Raw genomic sequence first — 21,994 nt, 5'->3', positions numbered from 1 at the left:
CTTCCATCCTGTTTTGCCTGTCAACAACCATAAACTTAATTAAAGCTCTGTAAACCTGTGGGCCAACCGGTACCCTCAAACCTGTCTCAAAGCGACAACTGATACAATGTCTGGAACCCCAGCGCACCTGTCTCAGCCAGGAAGCCTTCAACCAAATTTCACGAAATTCACAAAATGCCACCCAAGGCTGCCTGATAATGGGGAGGGAGGGCAGGAAAATTGACTTCAGGCTACCAGGGGCTGCCACCATGTGCACTTACCACAAAATGTTGGGTGACAGCCCCTAAATGGCTACATGTATAACCCTTGGGCTACAGCCTTTAACAGATGTAGCCAAAACAGCACAGTTCACTAGACCACACAGTTGTCTGCCAATGCCCCCGGGGGACAGATTTCCCTGATATCTGCTGTTCTCCAAAACCTGATTGGGTGAAATGGGGTACATCTCAAACGACTGAGTCATCCTAGGCACATTGCCTTACAGAACTACAACCTAACTGTACACTCAATCACCTACACTTCTTACACCCCACCCCTAAGTCTCTTCCGCAACATGTATAACCATCAAAACTCTACGTCATGATTTACTGCAATCTGTAATTGCATGACTTAAAACTCCCGCTTAACAGTCAATCTATTAATATATAAAGAATTTAAACTTTATTTGACATAACCTCTGACTTCCTGTCACTTTCTGGTGTGGGCTTCCTCACACCTTCCCATACATCCTGTTTTGCCTATGTCAACAACCATAAACTTAATTAAAGCTCTGCAAAATTGTGGGCCAATCGCCACCAGCAAAAGAAAGCCTCTGACTTTTTCTGACACCCCCCTTGCCATCTACACTATGTTTCCTTTTCTACATTCTTAGTGTTTTGCATAAAAACTCTTTCACCTGCATCAGGTATAATTCTGTACCATACTTCGAAAGATGAACTCCATAGTTCCTAATAAACTCAACTGCCCATATCATAACTCTGAGTGCTGCACTCTGCCTAGTCCCCCATTCTAGCAAAAATGTCCCATTTCTCTATTCACTTTCCTCCTGACTTTATAACAGCTGGTCTGCAAGCTCCTCACCAACACTTTGTAGGAATAAACTCAGTCCAGACCACAAAGCAACCAGACCATATCTCCTTAATTTCCTTAAATTATTTTTCATTGCTTTGATCAACTTTAATCCTTTTTGAATCACTAAATAATTTTCCCCAAGATGAATGATCAAAATGTCGGGCAAATTGTGTCGCATTAACTGGTAAAGAGTGGGCAGTAGTTCATTCCACCACATGCCCCCTTTGCCATGTTACTGATAAAGAAGAGGCATCAAAGCCAAGGTTATGTCCCCCAGCACCTTCCCCAGCTTCTGAGTCCACCCATTTGATAAAAGAATGATCCACGATCCACACCACCTATCCTGCAGCCAACTGGTCCGAAACCGAACCTATGAAAAGAAAATGGTGTAAATAACAGGTATAGGAAAAATTAACACATTACCAACATCCTGCCTAACATATCTCTGAAAAAAATATCAGACAACCATCTACTCAAAACCATAATTTGCTCCCTAGACCAACTGTGCCTACCCGCTTCTGTCGCTGCCCCTACACGAAAAGCATGGGTGCCATAATCTGTGGGCAGCAAACCCAGGCCGCAAGCGCTTTTCTTAGCACCATTAATAGCTGGAAAGCTGTGACCCGCACTCCATTAGCATGAATGAAAACCCTCCCTCATGTAACTGGCATAAGAGCCTGAAGCTTTTCCCCCATGCCACTGGGCATACTGTCTCCATACCAAGTGCTGGCAACCTGGCCGTCACACCTTTACCTCTCTGGTCTGCTTTGGAGCAACATAATCAGATTTCTACACTTTCTGGTCTGAAAGTAACGCCTTCTCACAACAGTCAGTTGGTACACCTACCCCCCAAAAGCTCTGACACTAAATGCCCTGAAGAACATCCATGTCAGTAGTGTGGAAAACAAGAGGCTTTTGCTGGGTGAGTAACAAACATCTGGCAAGCTAGTCACCACCCTGCACTACAACTGCCATGTAAGTGGTTTCCTTTTGCACCCTGAGCTCCCTTGGTCCTTGGCCCAACCTTCCAGCATCCTCTTCCCCACTTCACTACTGATGGCGCATGACCCCAAAGCAGCTTGCCCTTGAATGCAATATCTGTCTACTTCTCTGCAATTGTTGTTCTAGACAGACCTTTCTCTGTAAGCCACAATATGAATTGTACTATGTCCTCCACTCTTTCCCACTGCCTGGAATGACAGCACTTCCCAATCCCACAAATTCATCCTGTGCCTGATAATATGCCTTATGGGCAGACTCATCCCTCGTAGATTGTCTATATACCACTTGTACTCCTGCCATATTGTCCACTCTGAAAACCACTTTCCTGTGCTGCAACAAATTGCCCCACAGAAATCTCCCCTACCACCCACTGGAAACAATTCAAGGAATGCAATGCTGCGACCACCTCTCTTCGAAAAGTCTGGCCACTTTTCGGCACACCAGTGTCCCTGCCAGTATAAACCAAAACCTGTGCCTCCTGAAGCATCAGAATGAATCTGCAAGCCCCAGTCCACCTCCTTTTGTGCCATGATTGGAATTCTATTAAAGGAATTCAAAAAGAAATGCCACATTCTTAAATCCTCCCCAAGCCTGCAGACAAGCGTACATGACGATGTGGCAGACACTGTCCTGATAACACAAATCCTAATCTCCTACAAAAGTCCTCCCTGTTTTGATCACTCTACAGGCAAAGTTTAAGTGACCCAATAGCACTTGAATCTCAGAGATCATGACTTTGGGTTTGGCCAGCATTGTGCCCAGCAACACCTGCATTCCTATTTTCTTGTCATGCAGAAGATGAGCCACCATCTCTTCCGAGTCCAGCTCAGTCCCCAAAAAGGACATCTTCATCAGTGGTCCCATCGGTGTTTTCAGCACCAAAGGGACCCCAACGTCCTCCATGAGCTCCTGAAAACCTATCAGCAAATGCTGGAGCTCCATGGAACTGGAGACCGATACAAAGAAAGAATCATAAAATTAGTGTGTACCCTTGTCATGTCCTATACACCATGTAAAAAGCCACTGCAGAAAAGAGCTGAATTTCTCAAACAATGCACATGATAATGAGAACCCCAATGGCAGCACCTTGTCCACATACCAGAGCCCTTCAAGTTGAATATCAAGGTGTTGGAACTCATCCGGATGCACCGGTAGTAATCGAAATGCCAATTTAATGTCACATTTTACCATAAATGCTCCAAATCCTTCCTGCGCCACCAAGGACATTGCTACACCTCCTGATTAACGACATTTCCTCTTCAAATAAATCATGTATTAACGGGCTTTTTGGCCAGGACAAGTGTTGTATCAGTCTGAATTATCCTTTGTCCTTTTTATGTACCACCGCATTCGGAAAGACAATCGGATTCTCGATTGGCCAATCCTCAAAGGGGCCGGCCATCCTTCCTGCTTTAATTTCCTTTAGCTTTGTCTCCTTCACTACCATGGGGTATGCTTTGCCAGATCTCAAGTTTACGGCCCACCGTTGCTCCCTAAGTCCCTCGTACCCCTGTCTGAATCCCCATCGAAAACCCTCTTGAGTTATTGCTGCGTCTTCATTGTAAGGGTAAGAGTGCAACCACATTGTTATCCTGTACAACTTAACTGGAGTACTAGCTTTTCCCCTTTTGTCTGTCACCCCCAACCTTGCCTGTAGCTCCTCCTGTAACTGGCTGTCCCTGATAGCCTGTTCCTGAGGACTGCTGCCAGTGACCTGAGTTACTGCCTGTGTGGGCCTCTTGTGTTTCCCGTGTTCCCATAACAGTGTACCAGTGCATGTTTTCTGGAACATTTGGAACATTCCCTCATAAACAAACCCTTGTCGTAGTCCCAGCATGCACCTTGAGAATTACTTTGTTTTTCTTATGTATTGCTCACCCCATCTCGGGTGCGACGGGGCTGAAAGGGCCGATAAACTATGGGTAAACCACTAGCCATAAAAAACCTGTTCCCAAATTTGGAGGGGCCCATGGTACGCTGCCATAGGTCTGAATCTATTTTCCCCCACTTCACCTCATGATCCAAGGCCATTCATATCAGTAATTTGGCATTGTGTTGTTCACCATATACACTGGCATATATGAGAAAAGCTGCTGTCCAATTCTCTATGGTCATTGGTACACATGAACATTTTGCCAGTTCATATTCCTCCAATTTTGAGCCGTCCTTAGCCCTCAATTCCCAAAGGAGGAGTTTAAACATCTACACATACTCCCCATTCCAAATTTTCCCATTAGTGGGCAGCATCGAATGTGCACATAATGGTTTGGTTAACCTGATGTAGAGGAGTATTTTCATCTTTAATCCCTTGCTCTCCTTCCCATCCCATCCCCTCCTTTCACTTTATGCTTTTCCCCAGGGCCTTCTGTTGTACCGCCTTCAGTTGATGTGCTTGATACCTCAGCCTTCCCTTTTCTATCTCTGTCAAGCTGTGCTCTGTCACAGTATTTTTTATCTCATGAGGAGGCGTACTCTTGCCTGTGTCCATCTCCACCCGTGTCTTTGACATACTTACCGTGCCTTAACCTTGTTTCTCCCAGCTCTCACCCGCGCCCTGCATCCACCCCCGTTGACACCATTACCAGGCCTCCATGTGTTTGCATTCTTGCGTTCTTACCTGATGTTGTGGTCGGTGCCCACTTCGAAGCCTGCCACCTTGCCAGTGGAATTTGCCCCTGCGTCCCTGAGATGTCAACAGACCTGGTGGAGGCCTTGGAGGGTGCCTTTAAAAGATTACTGGACAATTGGTTAACCTGACCCCCCCCTCCAACCCACCCCAAGTCATTATTCTACCAACCCGGATCCGAAGCACTCTGTCGCTCCGGCTCCACAATCTCACCCACTTCGATATCATCCAACCTTTGACCCTGTCACCAGGCAGGTCGCTCCCCCCATCTGCCACACAGCCCCCTGTGGGTTGAACCTCCGTTGCCGCTTTTGCCGCCTGACTACTCGCTCCCTTTTTTATTCTGTACCCCTGAGCTTGGCTTCTGTGCCACTTTGTTTTTTCATTCTGTGCCACTGTGTTTTGCTTTCTGTACCCCTGTGCTCTGTTGTCCCTCTCCCGCCGTTTTTTCCCTGGGTTTTCCCCGGGTTTTTCCCCCACTGCTGAGCCCCTGCTGCCCCGCCCCCTTCACTCCCATTGGCCGCCCGCTCCCACCTCCCAGCTGCTCCTCCCTCCCTCTGCCCTCATATGGAGGCCGCGAAGCGGCGCGCCGAAGGCATGCCTAAGGCAAGCCCGTCTGCGCCTGGACCGCACCCAGCACCAGAACCCCTGGAACCCGCACCCCTGCAATGCCAGACTGCACTACGACGCAAGCACCCTCCACGCACTCAACACCAGACGAGACCACCCCTGCAACCGGGCCACCCCGAAACGCACCCAGGGGCCTTTCACCTGCCGGAACTGCAGATTCACCAGCATCCAACCCTCCACACCACCAGCCAGAGAACCCAACCACCTCCGCTGCATCCTCCTCAACACCCGCTCCGCTCGCAAGCACGCCATCAAACTCTGGGACCTCCTAGACTCCACCGCCCCCGACGTCGCCTTCCTGATGGAGACCTGGCTGAACGCCACCTCAGCACCAGACATCGCCATAGCCATCCCACAGGGCTACAAGATCTCCCGCAGAGACCGCACCAACGGAGTGGGAGGAGGAATCGCCATCATCCACAAAGACTCCATCAAAATCTCAACGAACACCGATGACACCCTCACCACCGCCGAGCACATGCACTTCCAGATCCACACCGACCCCAACACCACCCTCAGAGGAACTCTCATCAACAGACCTCCCGGACCCCGCCCACAGTTCAGTGACACCATCGCCGACCTCATCAGCACCCACGCCCTCGCTTCCTCGGACTACATCCTCCTCGGGGACCTGAACTTCCAGCTCGAGAACAACAACAATGCCAACTCCACCGCCCTGATCAACAACCTCACCAACCTCGGACTCAAACAGCCCGTAACGACACCTACTCACGCCGCTGGACACACGCTCGACCCCATCTTCTCCGCAAGCCCCCACGTCTCCTTCAACCACACCACCGAACCACACTGGACCGACCACAGATGCGTCCACTTCACCTTCAGAAAACCCACCACACACCACCGCACCCAACAGCTACCACGCCACTGCTGGGGCAAGGTCACCGAGGACCAACTGACTACCGCCCTCGCCCTGAGACCACCCACCGACCCCACCGACCTCACACAGTGGATAAACGACTGCGCCAACACCCTCGCCCCTCTCAAGACCTCTACAACCAACCACACCAACAAGAAAGCCGCCTGGTTCACGAGGACCTCCGGATCTCCAAGCACACCTGTCGGAAGCTGGAGAAGAAATGGCTCCACGACCGAACACCAGACAACCACACAGCCCTCAAGAGCTCCACCCGCAGACACCACCAACTCATCAGGACCACCAAGAAGACCGCCTTCAAGGACCGCCTAGACAACAACGCACACAACACCAAAGAGCTCTTCAGCATCGTGAAAGAACTCTCCAACCCCAGCTCCAACACCAACGACATCCCGCCATCTCAAGACCTGTGCGACTCCCTGGCCACCTTCTTCCACCGCAAGATCACCGACATCCACAACAGCTTCAACTCCGAACCCCGCACCCACCACCGAGTCCACCACCCCTGCGACTACCACTTGCACCAGTCGCCTGACCATCTGGTCCAGCGTCAGCGACGAAGACACCATCAAAACCATGAACTCCACCCACTCCGGATCCCCATCGGACCCCTGCCCTCACCTCGTCTTCAACAAAGCCAGCGCAACCATCGCACCCCACCTCCGGAAAACAATCAACTGTTCCTTTGAGACAGCAACCGTCCCAGAAAGCTGGAAGCACGCCGAGATTAACGCCCTTCTGAAGAAGCCCAAGGCGGACCCCAAGGACCTCAAGAACTTCCGGCCCATCTCCCTGCTCCCTTTCCCGGCAAAAGTGACCGAGAAGATTGTCAACAAACAGCTGACCCGCTACCTCGAAGTTAACAACATCCTGGACCCTTCCCAATCCGGTTTTTGCAGTAATCACAGCACTGAGACCGCCTCATCGCTGCCACTGACGACATCCGGACCCTGATGGACAAAGGAGAAACAGCCGCCCTCATCCTCCTGGACCTATCAGCAGCCTTTGACACGGTCTGCCACCGCACCCTATCAGCACGCCTCCATGACGCCGGTATCCAAGAGAAGGCCCTGGCCTGGACCACATCCTTCCTCTCCGGCAGAACCCAGAGCGTCCGTCTCCCACCCTTCCGCTCCAAATCCACCAAGATCATCTGCGGCGTTCCACAGGGATCCTCCCTCAGCCCGACACTGTTCAATATCTACATGGCCCCCCTCGCCCACGTCGCACGACAACACAACCTCAACATCATCTCCTACGCCGACGACACCCAGCTGATCATATCCCTCACCGAAGATCCCCACACCGCCAAAGCTAACCTCCACCGAGGAATGAAGGCCGTAGCCGACTGGATGAAGGACAGCAGACTGAAGCTGAACTCAGACAAGACGGAGGTCCTCATTCTCAGACCCACCCCATCAGCCTGGGACGACTCTTGGTGGCCCACATCACTAGGCACAGCCCCGGAACCCACTGACCACGCACGCAACCTGGGGGTCATCCTCGACTCCACTTTCTCCGTGACCAGGCAAGTCAACGCCGTCTCCGCGTCCTGCTTCAACACCCTCCGTATGCTCCGCAGGATCTTCAAATGGATCCCCCTCGACACGAGAAAAACCCTTACCCAGGCCCTCATCACCAACAGACTCAACTACGGGAACGCCCTCTACTCAGGAACTACAAACAAGCTCCTGAGACGACTCCAACGCATCCAGAACGCATCGGCCCGACTCATCCTCGATGTCCCCCGCCGCAGCCACATCACACTCCACCTGAGAGGCCTGCACTGGCTCCCCGTCAACAAAAGGATCACCTTCAAGCTCCTGATCCACGCACACAAAGCAATGCACAACACCGGCCCCAATTACGTCAACAACCGACTCAGCTTCCACACCCCCACCCGAAGCCTCCACTCAGCCAACTTCGCCCTCGCCGCAGTCCCCCTCATCCAAAAAACCACAGCCGGCGGCAGATCCTTCTCCTACCTCGCCGCCAAGACCTGGAACACTCTCCCCACCATCCTACGACAGACCCAGGACCTGCTGGCCTTCAGAAGACTCCTCAAGACCTGGCTCTTCGACCAGTAGCACCCCCCCTCCCCAGCGCCTTGAGACCCTCGCGGGTATGTAGCGCGCTTTACAAATGCAGTGATTGATTGATTGATTGATTGATTGATTGATTGATCCAACTCCAACTGCTACTTCCACTCTCACCCTTAAGTGCTGTAAAATGCATTAGCCACACCCTGTGGCACTTGTCGCCGAGGGGCCATACCAAACCCTATCAGAGTGTCTCTTGAAGCAGTGCGCCATGACCCATGATGTCCCCCTTCTGAAGAAGCCTGATGTCTGTCAATGATTCCCCATGGCAAGGCCTCTCGGGGCCTTCATGTGCCACCGTGGGGCAGGTCCCACAATGCTGTCCGGCTGGTCGCTCTGTGCCATGCCTTCTCTTCTTCTAGGGGTGCGTGACCCGCACTAAGCTCTCCCGAGTCTGTCATTTGCCGCCTGGTGGATTCCTGCATAGTAAAATATAAGTCTGGTGTGCAGCACCCTGAAGTCTGAATACCTTACAACTGTGCCTAACACCCCAGGCCCTCTCTGCCTCTCATAAGTAAGTCACCACGCCCTCCTGAAACTGGAAAGGAAGTCCTGCTGGGTCCCCCTTCCTTGTCTCTGGCATACGCTTTCTGCGGCCTCCTACTTGTTTAACTTCCTCCACTTCGTCATCCTCTTCAATCCATTCTAACATGGCAGCGACCAATGCCAAGACCCTTTGCACCATAGGATTCTGTGTGCTGGGTAAGTCTTGAGCACGCCCTGCCATGGGACCTCCCGCAGTTTGGTTGTCTGCCTTGCACCCCAGCACCACCTGTTGACATTTGGCTTGAAAAACTGGTGGGACCCTGTCTAACCAGCCCCCGGCCTCATTGAAAACCTCGAGCTCACCCTGCACAATCCCGTGTTCTTTGTTATAGAACTCCCTCCCACTCTGACTCAGCTGTGCCCTTGCTCCAGGCACTTTCCCCAACATTTGGCTCTGGTGTTATTGACCCTGCACTTGCTTAGACCTAACACCCTCCTGTCCCAACCACTGCCTGTATTGTTGCTCTCCCCACACGCCTGACCTCTCAATTGACTGGTAGCCGCTCCACGACAACATTGGCAGCCCCTTAAGCCTAACTGGGCTGTTGACTCACTGGAGACACGCGCACACGGTGTTTAGTATGCTAGCACTGCGGCAGCAACCCCTTTCGCTGCATACTTCGCCGACATGGCAGGTGCGCCGCCTCGTGCCGGAACATCCAAGCACCCAGCTTCCTGCAGGAATTTCATCGCCTGCTGAACTTTCACTTCCATCATGAGTACTCTATCTCTCTACTGCTAGGCTAAATGGCACTAGCTTAACCCTACGCTGACCAAAGTGACAAAATTGATTTCAGGTTTTTAGGGGCTGACACTTTACGCACCTACCATCAAATGATGGGTGGCAGCCTCACAATGGCTCCTTATATAACCCTTGCGCTACATCCTTTAACAGATGTAGCCCAAACAGCAGAGTTCACTAGACCATGCTGTATTCCTCCCAGTGCCCCCGGGGGACAGACCTAATTGCGGTCTGCTGTCATCCAATACCAGATTGAATTCAAAACCTGAAGTCGATTTAAACTAACAGAATAACTTAATCGTAGAAGTGCAACAGCCATTTGATGTTCTACAAAAAAAGAGTATTTGTAGCAGTAAAAAAAAGACCCAGATCAGTAGGCTATCAAGTAAAACATTGTGCACATTTCATCCATACCTATTCTAGATTACTAATCAGCAAGGTTATATAGACATACTATCTACTAAACCTAATATGATCTACCTATCTGAATAGCAGATATGTGCTCATACATACATATGCAAACCTTCTTCAGTGTTAAGGCTTTCAGGTGCCTTTTGTGGTGAGAGAGAAAAAATACGAGACTCCATCCATCTAAGGCAAAGTTTCTTGTCACCTGTAGATGCATATTTTAATTCTTTGTACAGACCAACAACTGTCAAACATGTAGTGACACTATGAGGTTTTGTCACGAACAAACATGACCACTGGATTGTTTATATCATTGTTCTTAATGCTGTGCAAATGTTCTAATCTGTATCATTTCATAATTTGAATGATACTACTTACTAGTGCATGTGAACTTTGGGAGCTAATAATAAAAGTTACCAAGCTTACCACTCTCAAAGATTTTCTTGGAACATTTTCTATCTGTTACTAGTATACTCATGAATATAAAGCAAGATCGAGTTGGCACCTTTTATCATTTAGGTATTTAAAAACCTTCTCTTCTGCAATTCCTAGCCTTAAATTGTTTTCCTTAGTCAAGATGTCTTGTGAATAAACTCTCTTAAATGTTGTGCATCTTATCCACCTCAATTTGATACGTAGCCTTTCTAGTTATAGCAATGAAAACATGCACAGAGCATTCACCATGTGGAATAGTTGATTTCATACTTGCAGGGTGAGAGCTTTAATAATTATGCTTTATACTTTAGTTCATTATTTGACACATATGGGTCAAGATCTAACACTTCTATTATTTTTAAACTGTATGTGTAGGTAGTTCCTAAATTGTGCATGTTTTTACTGAAGACTAAAATATATTGTTTATGGTCATTGAGGCTAGTATCCCAAACAATGTAGAGATAATCGATGTACCTTAGCCACATAACGACATGCTTATACAATTTTATATTGTCAGAAGACCCATCAATTTTTCGTTCTCAAAAACCCATCATAGGTTTCATATATGTAGGTGTGATTCATGAACTCCATCAACGCACCATTGATATGAAGATAGTCATTTCCATTAACAAAATATGCAAAATGATGGATTGGGAAAGCCTGAAGCAGCTCAGTGGCTGCAGAAAATTACAAGATATTACATCTAACGGGATATATTGTAGAGAATTCTTGTAGGGGATGCTAAAAATGACATGAGTACATTATTTTGAGTTAACACTGGATGATTGAGTCTTGTTGCTTTTGAGAGTAGAGAAATGTTCCTTCACTGGTGGATTTATGAGATAAATTTGTGGAATGTATACCTAAAGTTATTTTACTGATATTACTTCTCAATAGCAGACAGGCGACTAAAGGTCAAAAACACTGGTTGAAATATGTTTTCTTCTTTATAAAAGACAGAAGTCCCTGTCCCATTAGACTTGTCGTATGAACATGTTGATCAATGGGAGATTGACCGCAACTCTCTAAAATTGCTGAAGAAGCTAGGATCTGGCCAGTTTGGAGAGGTATGGGAAGGACTGTGGAACAACACAACACCAGTGGCTATCAAAACCCTAAAACCAGGTACAGTAATTTCCCAGTACATCATTCAACTGAACTTACTATTCATCTATCTCTTACATATTTTTTTTTAACCAGGAGTTGTCCTACTGCCACTCTTTTTCTATCTTTCTCTTCTTCCCTCTGTCTCCATTGTTTGACTTTCTCTGTTTTGCTCAGGGTCAAACCAGAATGATGGAAAATAAGCCCCAGTCCCCCAAAAATGAGTGTTGGTGGTAACCACCTGTAATCACTGGCTCACATAAAATAGTGAGTTATAACTATTCTTATCCAACTAAAGTGGCTTCCCTTTCAATTCTGGATGTTCTTCTATGTCTTCTACTTATGATTGCTTGTCTTTAATCAACCAGCATGATTATGATACAACTGAGAGATCGACATATATCTCCCTTCACCTGAATATTCTGAAGTGAATGATCCTAAACGTTGGGCAAGTTAAAAGTTCTCCTCAAAATCTTTCCGAAGTCCCATTGCCTTTAAAAAAAACCTGTCAGTTGACAGTCACCTTTAGGCCGTAATTATGTACATGGTGGTCTGGACCGCCATGCCGGCGATGGCGGTAATTGCCGCCAACGGCATGGCGGTCCAGACCGCCATATAATGAATGTGGCTGAATCAACAATTTTGAAACGCCGCCACCGCCAGGCTTCCGCCACCAGGCAGCCTGGCGGTGACAGTGTTTCTGATCTGACTGGGCAGCGCTGCAAGCAGAGCTGCCCGCCGGATAATGAGTCGGATTCCATCAGCCTTTCCGCCAGGGAAAGGCTGGTGGAAATTAGGGACTTGGGGGCCCCTGCACTGGCCATGCACTTGGCATGGGCAGTGCAAGGGCTCCCATGCACAGCCCCGCTGTGCATTTCACTGCCTGATTTACGGGCAGTGAAATGCGTGACGGGTGCTGCTGCACTGCTACATAGCCGCCGGCTCAATTAGGAGCCGGCGTCAATGTTCAGGCCCAGCATCCAGCTAGGCCTGCTGGCAGAAACACTGTTGCCACCTGCCGGCCCAGCTGGATGTTTATTATGTGGCCGGCAGGGGGTTCTGCGCACTGGCGGTCTTCTGTTGACCGTTAGCACCAATCTCGTAATGACCCCCTTAATCTCCACGAGTAGCTTTCTGGAAAAAGGTAAACCTTCCCTAGATTTCTGTATTATAGTTTATTTAGTACAATGTCATGTATTTTAGTTATTTGATTGCTGATTGTTTTCCCTTTTTATTCCGTTTTCTTGTCATTGTATTTGTATGCTCCATAGGCTTTTGTTTGTGCATCTCTGATATGGGCTTACAAGTATCCATGATGGTTTGATCTATTGTACACCACCACATTACCGTTTTTAATTTGCGTTTTATTTATTAGAAATTGAAGTAAAAAAACACATGAATAGCTAGTGCTCATCGACTTCCTCACTTCCATTCGACGCCATGTAAACATTTACGTTTTAAGTCATGTGGGGCTTATAGAGCCTGGAATTAGCCCAAAGCTGTGTGTCCAGTATAAAGTGCACTATTGTTATTCTCATTATCACGAATGTCTAAACCATCATTAAAACTATTGCCCTGATTCGAAGTCTTGTGAAACCAGGGGGTTAGAGGGTGATGGGGCTATTTACTGCTTCAGAAAATACAATTACCCCAGAGTGGTTTTTTTCTCGAGCGGTAAATTGCTCCCATTCCGAATTTTGAAGGTGAGAATAAAGATTTAAAGGCATAATCGATGTTTAACACACTGTTGCTGGATGAATCACACCCTTGCTGCGCTTTTTCCTCTGATACATTGTGCCTGGTCTTTACTTGTGAAATCTGTTAGAGGAAAACATTGCTGGGTGGGGGAGTGATAGTAACTCAGAATTCCAATCTCAATTAACAACTGACTAGGAATCAGTACCTGCAGACCTTCCAACTCACACAGTACCACCATGTGTCTCACAATATCAATTCCCATCGCAGGATCACCTGGCGAGGAGCTGATTTTCCCATGGTATACTCACAATTAACTGGAATCACCGGTAAATTTGTTTGGCGGCTTTGCTCAACCAACGTCTATTAGAGGGTGTGAAGCCTTCCAAGGATAATGATAACACTATCAGAATCTTTGTTGTTATCAGTTTGAGGGTGGAGGGGTGAATTTAAAGTGCCTGCGGCCGTGCTTTGCTGTAGAACCCCGCTCCCTTCAAAACCCACCACCGCTGCAAATTGAAAACATTTCTCAAGTTAGCAGATTTGGACCTATTAGGAATGGAGTTTGCTCACTGACATAGAATGCATGCTGTTTTACAGCGAGAACAGCTGTGTGATGACCTAATGTGGGTACCAGTGCACTCTATAAAATGCTATACATTCATTGATTCATTCATCATGGCACACAGGCCCCCTTTATATATGCTCTGACCGACAAATAAGTTTAGATCACATAGATGCTGGGAATCTGTTACGGATTAGCGCCAAATTGTTCTGAGCAAGATATTTAGAACCAGGATTTATTTATTTTTCTTTTTAGTGTGGCGTAAAGTTGTTTAAAGACATTTGTTTGCAACACTCATTTGTACTTTTCTGGAAAGCAGAAAAAAGAAAAATAAGAACATTTTGCTCCCAATTCAAAAAGTGCCGATTTATCCCCTGTATTTTATTCAGTGACATGACTGTGTCACTGTACAGAGCTGACCCTAGGTTGAATTAGTTCTGTCTCCATGTCAGAATTACCTGTACTGGACCTTGCTAAGTTCATTGTTTTTCTCTGTCAAATATGTCCATTGAGGGTGGGTGAAAGGTCTGTTTTGTTACTTCAATCAAAGGGCATTAGAAGCCAAACCTAGAGGTGTATGCATGTGGTTGTATGTCAGAGTACCATAAACAAATAATGCAATACTACATAAATATTGTAGCCAAGTTATTGACTATCAAAATATTGTGACGATACGTATGTAGAAGTTAGTATAGATTTACTGTTCATAACTCAATCTCTTGCATACTTAAAGACTTATAACATGAAGATATCTGCGCGTGGAATTGAGTATGATAAATATACACTAACTTATATATACTTACATATGCTTACCTTCACAATATTGTAAAAGTCGATATTTTGGCTACAATCATTTTATTGAACAATATTTTTGTACATGATATTCTGGGAGGACGCCATGCATGGCTTCAACTGAGATACAAATTTTAATTTACCTAGGTCTGGTTGTCTTATTGTTTTAGGCTCCATGAATCGTCAGGACTTCTTAAGGGAGGCACAGATGATGAAAAACCTTCGGCATCCAAAACTTATCCAGCTCTATGCTGTTTGCAGTTTAGAAGATCCAGTATATATTATTACTGAGCTAATGAGGCATGGAAGTCTGCTGGAATACCTACAATGTAAGTATATTGGTCATGGCATGACATTTGCACTCTAATTATGAGGTACGTAGAAAAACCCATGCACTAATACAGCATTACCAACATGTTACACATTATAAGTTTTTCCCTCTCTGAATGAAGAATAAGAACTGGACCAGTGCTTGTGCTGCTTTTCCCACATGTTTTCCCATCTTTCTGAAGACATTCCCCTGGACAAATTCGGCCGGATTTTCACAGACTAAATTCGTATTGGGGAAAATTCAAAGTGTGCACTTTGTACTGCTCATCACACATGCCTAATTTAGGTGGAAATCCCAGTTTCTGACCAAATCACAGTCATCATTGAGCAGTGAGTGGAAACAAAAAATCCAGTTTTCTGACTAGCAGTAACAGCTCATTTATAGGGGCGTAAGCCCCCCTGGCCTTCTGCTAGTCACCACAAACAGCAGATATTTCATTTGTTTATACCTTTATTTGCATTATAATTTTACACCACTCTGATAATCACTCAGGCTAACGTCACTGCTTAGTGGGCATGGCATATCATTGTTAACATTGCCATGGCATTGACAGGAGTGCTAGCGGCTCTCTGCAGTAAAGTGTTGAACTGACCGGTTTCTTTATACGACCAGGCTGACATGCGTTCTTCAGTCCTCCTCAAACCACACAATGAAAAGGAGTCTTGTGAAACAGAAGCAAAGGCTCGTAGTCTCAATTGAAGCTGTTGGCCAATCCTGGTGTTGTGTTTGTGCTAGTTCAATAACTAAATAGCATGAGAGCAGCAGCATTGGGAGTAGTTGGATGGGCTCTGTAGAAGGAAGCAATCTCTGCTTGCCTTCGTACCATGTGTGTGGCAGGCAGCAAGGGGACGCAAAGATCCCTTCTACCAATGCTTGAGGGGCTTTATTTTGAAACCACTTGACTGACTGGCATTGTTTCTTCTGGGACCTTTCTTGTCTAACATTCCATCACTGACTATGAGGATATGGAGAGTCCAGTGCTCAATTTGTTCCAGTATTTGCCAGTACTCCGCACCAGCCATTATTTTTGACAGTCAACCAAGTGTCAATGTCTGCCTATTTTTGAGCAGAGCACATTAGTAGATTGTTTAAAAATGCAATGCACATGAAAATTTAAATAACAAACTGCCTCATCTAGGCCATTGTTACTGCTTCTGTGACTTGGAATAATCCAGTGGGCACATGTTTTGGAGTACTATTTGGCAGGTTTGCAAGGGTCTACAAGTTGAAACACACTGTTGTGAGATGCCCTAGGCCCTGGTACTTATTTTCTTCTTTTTACAAATTAAACGCTTGTAGGGATGCAGCAGAGCAACTTTTGTGTGCCATCTTGCCCATGGGCTTGAAGAGCACTTGCATATTCTTGAATATGGTAGTCCTTGCTCGTACCTTGAAGTACTGGCTTGGACATCAATGTTCACTGATACTGCCTGTCGTCCAGTGGTGTGTTTAGTTAATTAAAAAGGTGTGTTTGGCAAGAAAAGAGGGAGATTAGTTCCCTGTTTATTTATCTTAATTGTGGCCATTGGCCGGTGGCAAAACAGAGCTGTTGGGAGTGTGGTAGGGAGGTCATCTTTTGAAGTGAATGAGAAAAATGTGTAAAAAGAGAAAGATGTGCTGTGGTGACTGCTGACTGTTGCCGACCGTTGCTCCAAACATGTAGTTGAAGCGCACACCATCCACTGCCCCCAGGGGACAAGCTATCACTCCCTCCTGGAGTAGAGGCGCGTGGTCTGGGGAACAACATCTTAGGAGAGAGGAGTCCCCCACTCTGTGGGTGTGCAGCAGTCGATTCGGGAGCAGGGGGACTGAATGGAAATCCTCTGCGTGGCCCTGATCGGTGTGCTTCCACTCGTCGAAGACGGGGGAGGCACTTCGTGGAAGTTAAGTGAAGGGACTCTGCTGATGGTGGTTAGTAGGTGGGACAGCCCCAGGAAGAGGCCGCCACCAGCTGCAGGTGCGAAGTTAAGCACGGGGACCAATCCGGGTCTATCGCAAGAGAGAAGGGGTGTGGATCCTCCTTGTTTAGGTGGGGCTTTGGCAGCCCAATGGAGTGAGCAGGGGTTATCTTATGTGTGTAGCTCCCTTGCCCTGACTAGAGTGGTGGTTACTGCCTGGCTTAGGTGCCTACCCTAGCCAACCAAGAACCGCATTTCTAACATTGGTGATCAGTGGTGAGGATAGGACTTGAACTTGTACAGTAGCATAGTGACTTATTGTTGAACAGCAAAATCTGCACTTAGACCATTATGTGTGTTGTTTCGCCTGATCCTCTCATTGGTCATTTTCCTGCTTCAGCTTTTATGCCTGGGTATATTGTTGTTGCACTTGTAGTGTTGATACTTTGTCAAAATGGGTTTAACCTTTGTCCTAGACAACCTGTTTGAGTACACTCAGGAGGAATTAAAGGTTGTCTGTAGGGAGAGGGGCCTACCAGAGAGTGGGGACCTAGTGAAAACCATATATTGTTTTTGAAAAAAAGTTGTGAAAGATTGCTAACAAATACCCAGGGGGTAGTGGTTCTGAGGGAGACCCAGAGCAGGCTCTTGAATGTAGTGAGGAAGCTAAGTGGGAGGGTTCCAAGACCATATCCCTAGTGGGCAATGATCCTGGGGAGACTGACCTGGGAGGAGGGAATGACTTGGTTGGGACATCAATAGACAGGGAGGACCCCCCCTCAGATAGGGATTCCCTTGGGTCCAGTGCCAAGAGTGGTGTCACCTCCCAAACCCTGTTCCCTGAGGAGCTCAGGGATAGATCGGAAGAGAGGGACCTGAGGTTGCAGCTAGCATGGCTGGCTGTGGAGGAGAGAAGGGCTGAGGTGGAGAAGGCCTTAGTTCAGGAGAGGATTGTGGAGGCTGAGAGGGTCTTTGACAGGGACAAAACTCACTGTTGTGTGTAGTTTAAGAGTTCTGGGTTAACCAGTGCTGCAGGTAAAGTCCAGTGGTGGCAGCAATTTAGAATGTAGTGTCAAGCACCATCCCCACATGCCCACAGACCTGGTGCCTGGGCTCAAGAAGGGAAAGGATATGCATCAGTGGTTGTGGGAATATGAGTAGGCTGTGGTAGCACACAAGATCCCTGAGAAAGACTGGGGGACTCGCCTGGGGAGCTACCTTTCTGAGGAAGGTAAGGATGCCATACTGGCCCTGGAAAGAAGTATGGCTTCACAAGTTGAGGTTCAGTGGCAGTAGGAAACTTTCTCACCAGTCTTGGGGGAGTTTGTGGCGGATTGCTGCATGGCATTGGAAGGATGGGTGAAGGGTGGCACAGCGAACAATTTTGAAGTGTTGTTCAATCTGGTTGTCAGAGAGCACCTGCTGTGTTGTTGTTTACCAGGGCTGTGCCAATACCTGTTGGAGTGTATGTTTCTAGCCCCAGTGAGTTTGCAAAGGAGGCAGACTTTTGGGTGAGTGCAGAGGGTCTGGAAAAGCATTTGGGAGTGATCCTCAAAGTGGCTGAGGTGTCCCGCACCAGAGGGTGGGGGAGGTTCAGAGTGACCCAGGCAGGTCCCCCTTGGAGTGGGGTTGGTTCAGGGTCCCATGTCCCTTCTCAGGGTAGGAGGAGAGGTGGGGGTGAGAGACATTCCAAGTTGCCCTATGCCCAGCCCCCGAACCTGGAGAGTCACTGGAGGGGACACCAGGAAGGAAACCTGGTCTGTACCAGAGGAACATCTTTGGAGGGGGACCCACATAATGTCAGGTGGGGGTGACTGTCACCAGTGTCCCGCCAGTCCTGGTGTCTGGCTGTACCACTGCAGAGAGGAGGGTGCCGGGTGCCAGATGGATGCTTGAGAGGGGAGGCAGTCCCCACTGGGGAAACTGGGGGTCAGGGGCTAGCTATGAGGTCAGAGCTCTCAAGCAATGGTTCTAGCGAAACCACTTCGGGTCTCTGGTGGCTTGATGCTCTGCCAGATGGGCAGGCGTGGGGAGACCAGCGCCAGACAGACTCTTGTGCAACACATGAAAAATGTGTTTCCCTTGGTGGGGGTAGGAACACTCCCCAGGAAGTCCTGGCTTGCCAGGCACAGATCCTGTCTGAGGGTACAGACCATAGGGTGGAAGATCAGGCTCAGGGAGTCACCTCTGACCTGGAGGGTGGGGCGGTTGCCACAACCGTCTCCACCGGTGTGTCTTCTGGGGTACCCTCCTTGGTGGGAGGGTGTGGAACTCTAGGAGAGGGGGCAGGGGAGGGAAGGACTCACCCCTGACCCCGGTTAGATCCAAGGGTGCAGACCCTGGGTTGGGAGACCAGTTGCAGGGAAAACCCCCTGACTGGTGGGAGAATTGTGCAGGACGGCTGTCACCAGCCCCCAGACAGTTCTGTCTCCTTGGTGGGAGGTGCAGAATCCCAGGAGAAGGGGTAGGGGGAGAAGAGTCTGACCCCTGTCCAGCCAATGGGTGCAGACCCTAGGATAGGGGACCAGTGGCAGGGTAGAACCCCTGAACTGGTGGGCCGTGGAGTGGATAGCGAATGCCATGCACCTGAGGCCACTGCCCCACACTCAGAAAGATTTCAGAGGGGCCTGGATGGCCTGGGCCCTGACTCTGGCTACCGACATCTAAGGAGCCCCCCTGGGTTAGCTTAGGTTGTTTGGGAAATATAGACCGAGGGATCCAACTGGGTTCAGATTGGTGTAGAACTAGAACATGCCCCTGCAGTTGCGGGCCATTGGCCATGTTCTAGCACCACAAGCAGGAATGCTTATCAAGGTATTGATTGATTGGTCTTCCCTGGTTTTGGGCTGCTGGGGTGTCATGTTGGACCTATCCCTTTTTATAGGGTCGTCCCCAAACTTTTTGCCTGCCTCCTGTTTTTCTGACCCTCTTTTGTTGGCTTTGGGACTCTGGGCACTTTACCACTGCTGATCAGTGCTAAAGTGCATGTGCTTTCTCCTGTAAACTTGGTATGATTGGCTTACACCTGATTGGCACATTTAATTTACCTGTAAGTCCCTTGTAGGGTCCTATCCCTTATACCCAGGGCTTGTAAATTAAATGCTACTTGTAGGCCTGCAGTGCAGCTTGTGCCACCCACAGAAGTAGCCTTTCAAACCTGTTTCAGGCGTGCAACTGCAGGGCCTGCGTGTGCAGTCTACTGCCTCATTGGTTTGGCATCTAGAATACTGGCCAGGACTGGAACTACCCTTTCACTACATATAGGTCACAGCCAAGGTAGGCCCTAGGTAGCCCTGTGGGCAGGGTGCAGTGTAGGTAAAAGGTAGGACATGTGACTTGGTTGTGTGACATGTCCTGGCAGTGACAAATAGCCTATTTGGTTTCTCACTGCTGTGAGGGCTGCCCCTCTCATAGGTTTGCATTAGGAATTCCCTTAAGTGGTAATTTTTGATATATGACGAGTAGCGTGGGCATGTTTAGTATGTTTGGAATGGTAATGAGAAATCCTGCTTCTTGGTGTAGGTGGATTTTTTATTACTGTTGTAGAAATGCCAACTGGGTATGTTACTGTGCTTATAACTCTTGTGCTTTGCAGCCTGACTCCAATCCATGTCTGGGGTAGAGTGACAGCTGGGCTTTGTGCATACTTTCCAGACAGCCAACGCACATGGAGGGTGGAGGTGTAACAGGATTACATCTGCATACTGAGTGGTTGTCCTGGGCTGGTAGATTGGGAGGCGGGGCACACTTATTGTGTAGGCTGTGTCCTGCCCTCACAGAAAGGGCTCATTTATCCCCTACTGATGTCTGGAGCCGGGGCTGGGATTGAAAGTGGGAATTGTGCATTTCTAAAGGTCCTGTGAAGTGCCCTTTAGATCAAAGACTTCTTATACAATACAGGGATTGTACCCCATGTTTTCAGACACTGCATGTACCTGGAACCAGATGCTGCTGGAGGGGGGCTGTCATGCTACAAAGAACTGCCGTTGGACTGACTTGTTTTTGTGCTGACCTGTGGCTTGCTGAGCCACAAGAAGGACTGCCACTTTGCCTACAAGGACCCTGGTGTGCTGGCATGCTGCTTTCTCCCTCTGCCTTGTGTTCCACAGTTGTCTCCCGGGCTGGGTGGCATGCCCTCTTCCCCCTGTTTCTTACTTTCTAGCACAGAGTGAGCACTGTAATCTAATTCTGCAGGAGCATTTTACTATTGTCTTCTCCAGCGTATTCGGAATGCTTTGTGGAACTGTGGGCAGGGTTGGGGAATGTGGATAATGCGTGCTGGGTGCTACCCTGTGGCATTATTGAAGCAGGGTGGGCGATGTGACCCTGCCTGCTCTGCCCACCAGTGTGGAGTAGTCAGTGAGGAGAAATAGGTGCGGCGATACATTCAAAATACCAAGGCACACAATGAATGTCCTGCGACCACGCACGTCCTCCAAATAATCACAATCCTCCAACACGTTTTGTATGACAATCCGTAATTTATTCTCATCAACAGCTCTTTCAGTGCGTTCGAACATCTGACATGTGTTTCATCATCATGACTTTTTCAAAGCTATGAAGATAATATATAATGTCGTAATTATGTACAGGCATATCAACAGGGATATTTGTTAATTAGTCACACAGTAAGTGTGAAATCAGTCCAGCATCAGAATAATCACCTGTGTATAATCAAAATAGTCCCCGGGCGTGCAGTGCATGAGATATCCAGAGATTTTAATATTTTTAGCAGTTGTGATCACTGGGTAGATCCAAGAAACCAAAAAGAAGAAGCCCCCAGTGCCAGACAGAATAACAAAATCAGTGATTAGAGGAAGTGACTATAGAAGAATAGTACGGTGCAACCTACCCCAGATTTAAAGCAAAAATCCATGAAGTATGTAAAAGTGCATCTTCTTCAATTTATCGCTCATCTGGGAAAAAGAGGGATAGGAAAGCACAGATTAAACCAATCTGCAAAACAAAGCCCTCCGAAATTCATGTCTAAACCTGTCCCTTGTGGAGCCTGTCATGTTACACAGTTTAAAGCCCGAGAGAATATTGGTCAAGTCCACAGTTGAGGCAGAAGTCAGAAAGGTCCACCTACATGTACAACCTACCCTAATAGTAGTCAGGTTGTTAAAAACTTTAAGCAATAAGATGCATTTGTGGT

At 48.0% G+C, this 21,994-nt stretch overlaps 1 protein-coding gene across 1 annotated transcript in view; it reads left to right on the top strand.

Annotated features, from left to right (window-relative positions):
- Window positions 1-21,994, top strand: part of FRK (fyn related Src family tyrosine kinase) — a 276,993-nt gene that overhangs the window by 204,825 nt on the left and 50,174 nt on the right. Inside the window, exons 4-5 of the mRNA XM_069234549.1 lie at window positions 11,411-11,579; window positions 14,781-14,939. Coding sequence (XP_069090650.1) covers window positions 11,411-11,579; window positions 14,781-14,939 — 328 coding nt within the window. The remainder of the gene's footprint in view (window positions 1-11,410; window positions 11,580-14,780; window positions 14,940-21,994) is intronic.

This window comes from Pleurodeles waltl, chromosome 5 (genome assembly GCF_031143425.1).
Source record: "Pleurodeles waltl isolate 20211129_DDA chromosome 5, aPleWal1.hap1.20221129, whole genome shotgun sequence".
Lineage (NCBI taxonomy): Eukaryota > Metazoa > Chordata > Amphibia > Caudata > Salamandridae > Pleurodeles > Pleurodeles waltl.
The sequence above is the reverse complement of the archived record's forward strand: the minus strand, read 5'-3'. Positions and strand labels throughout refer to the sequence as shown.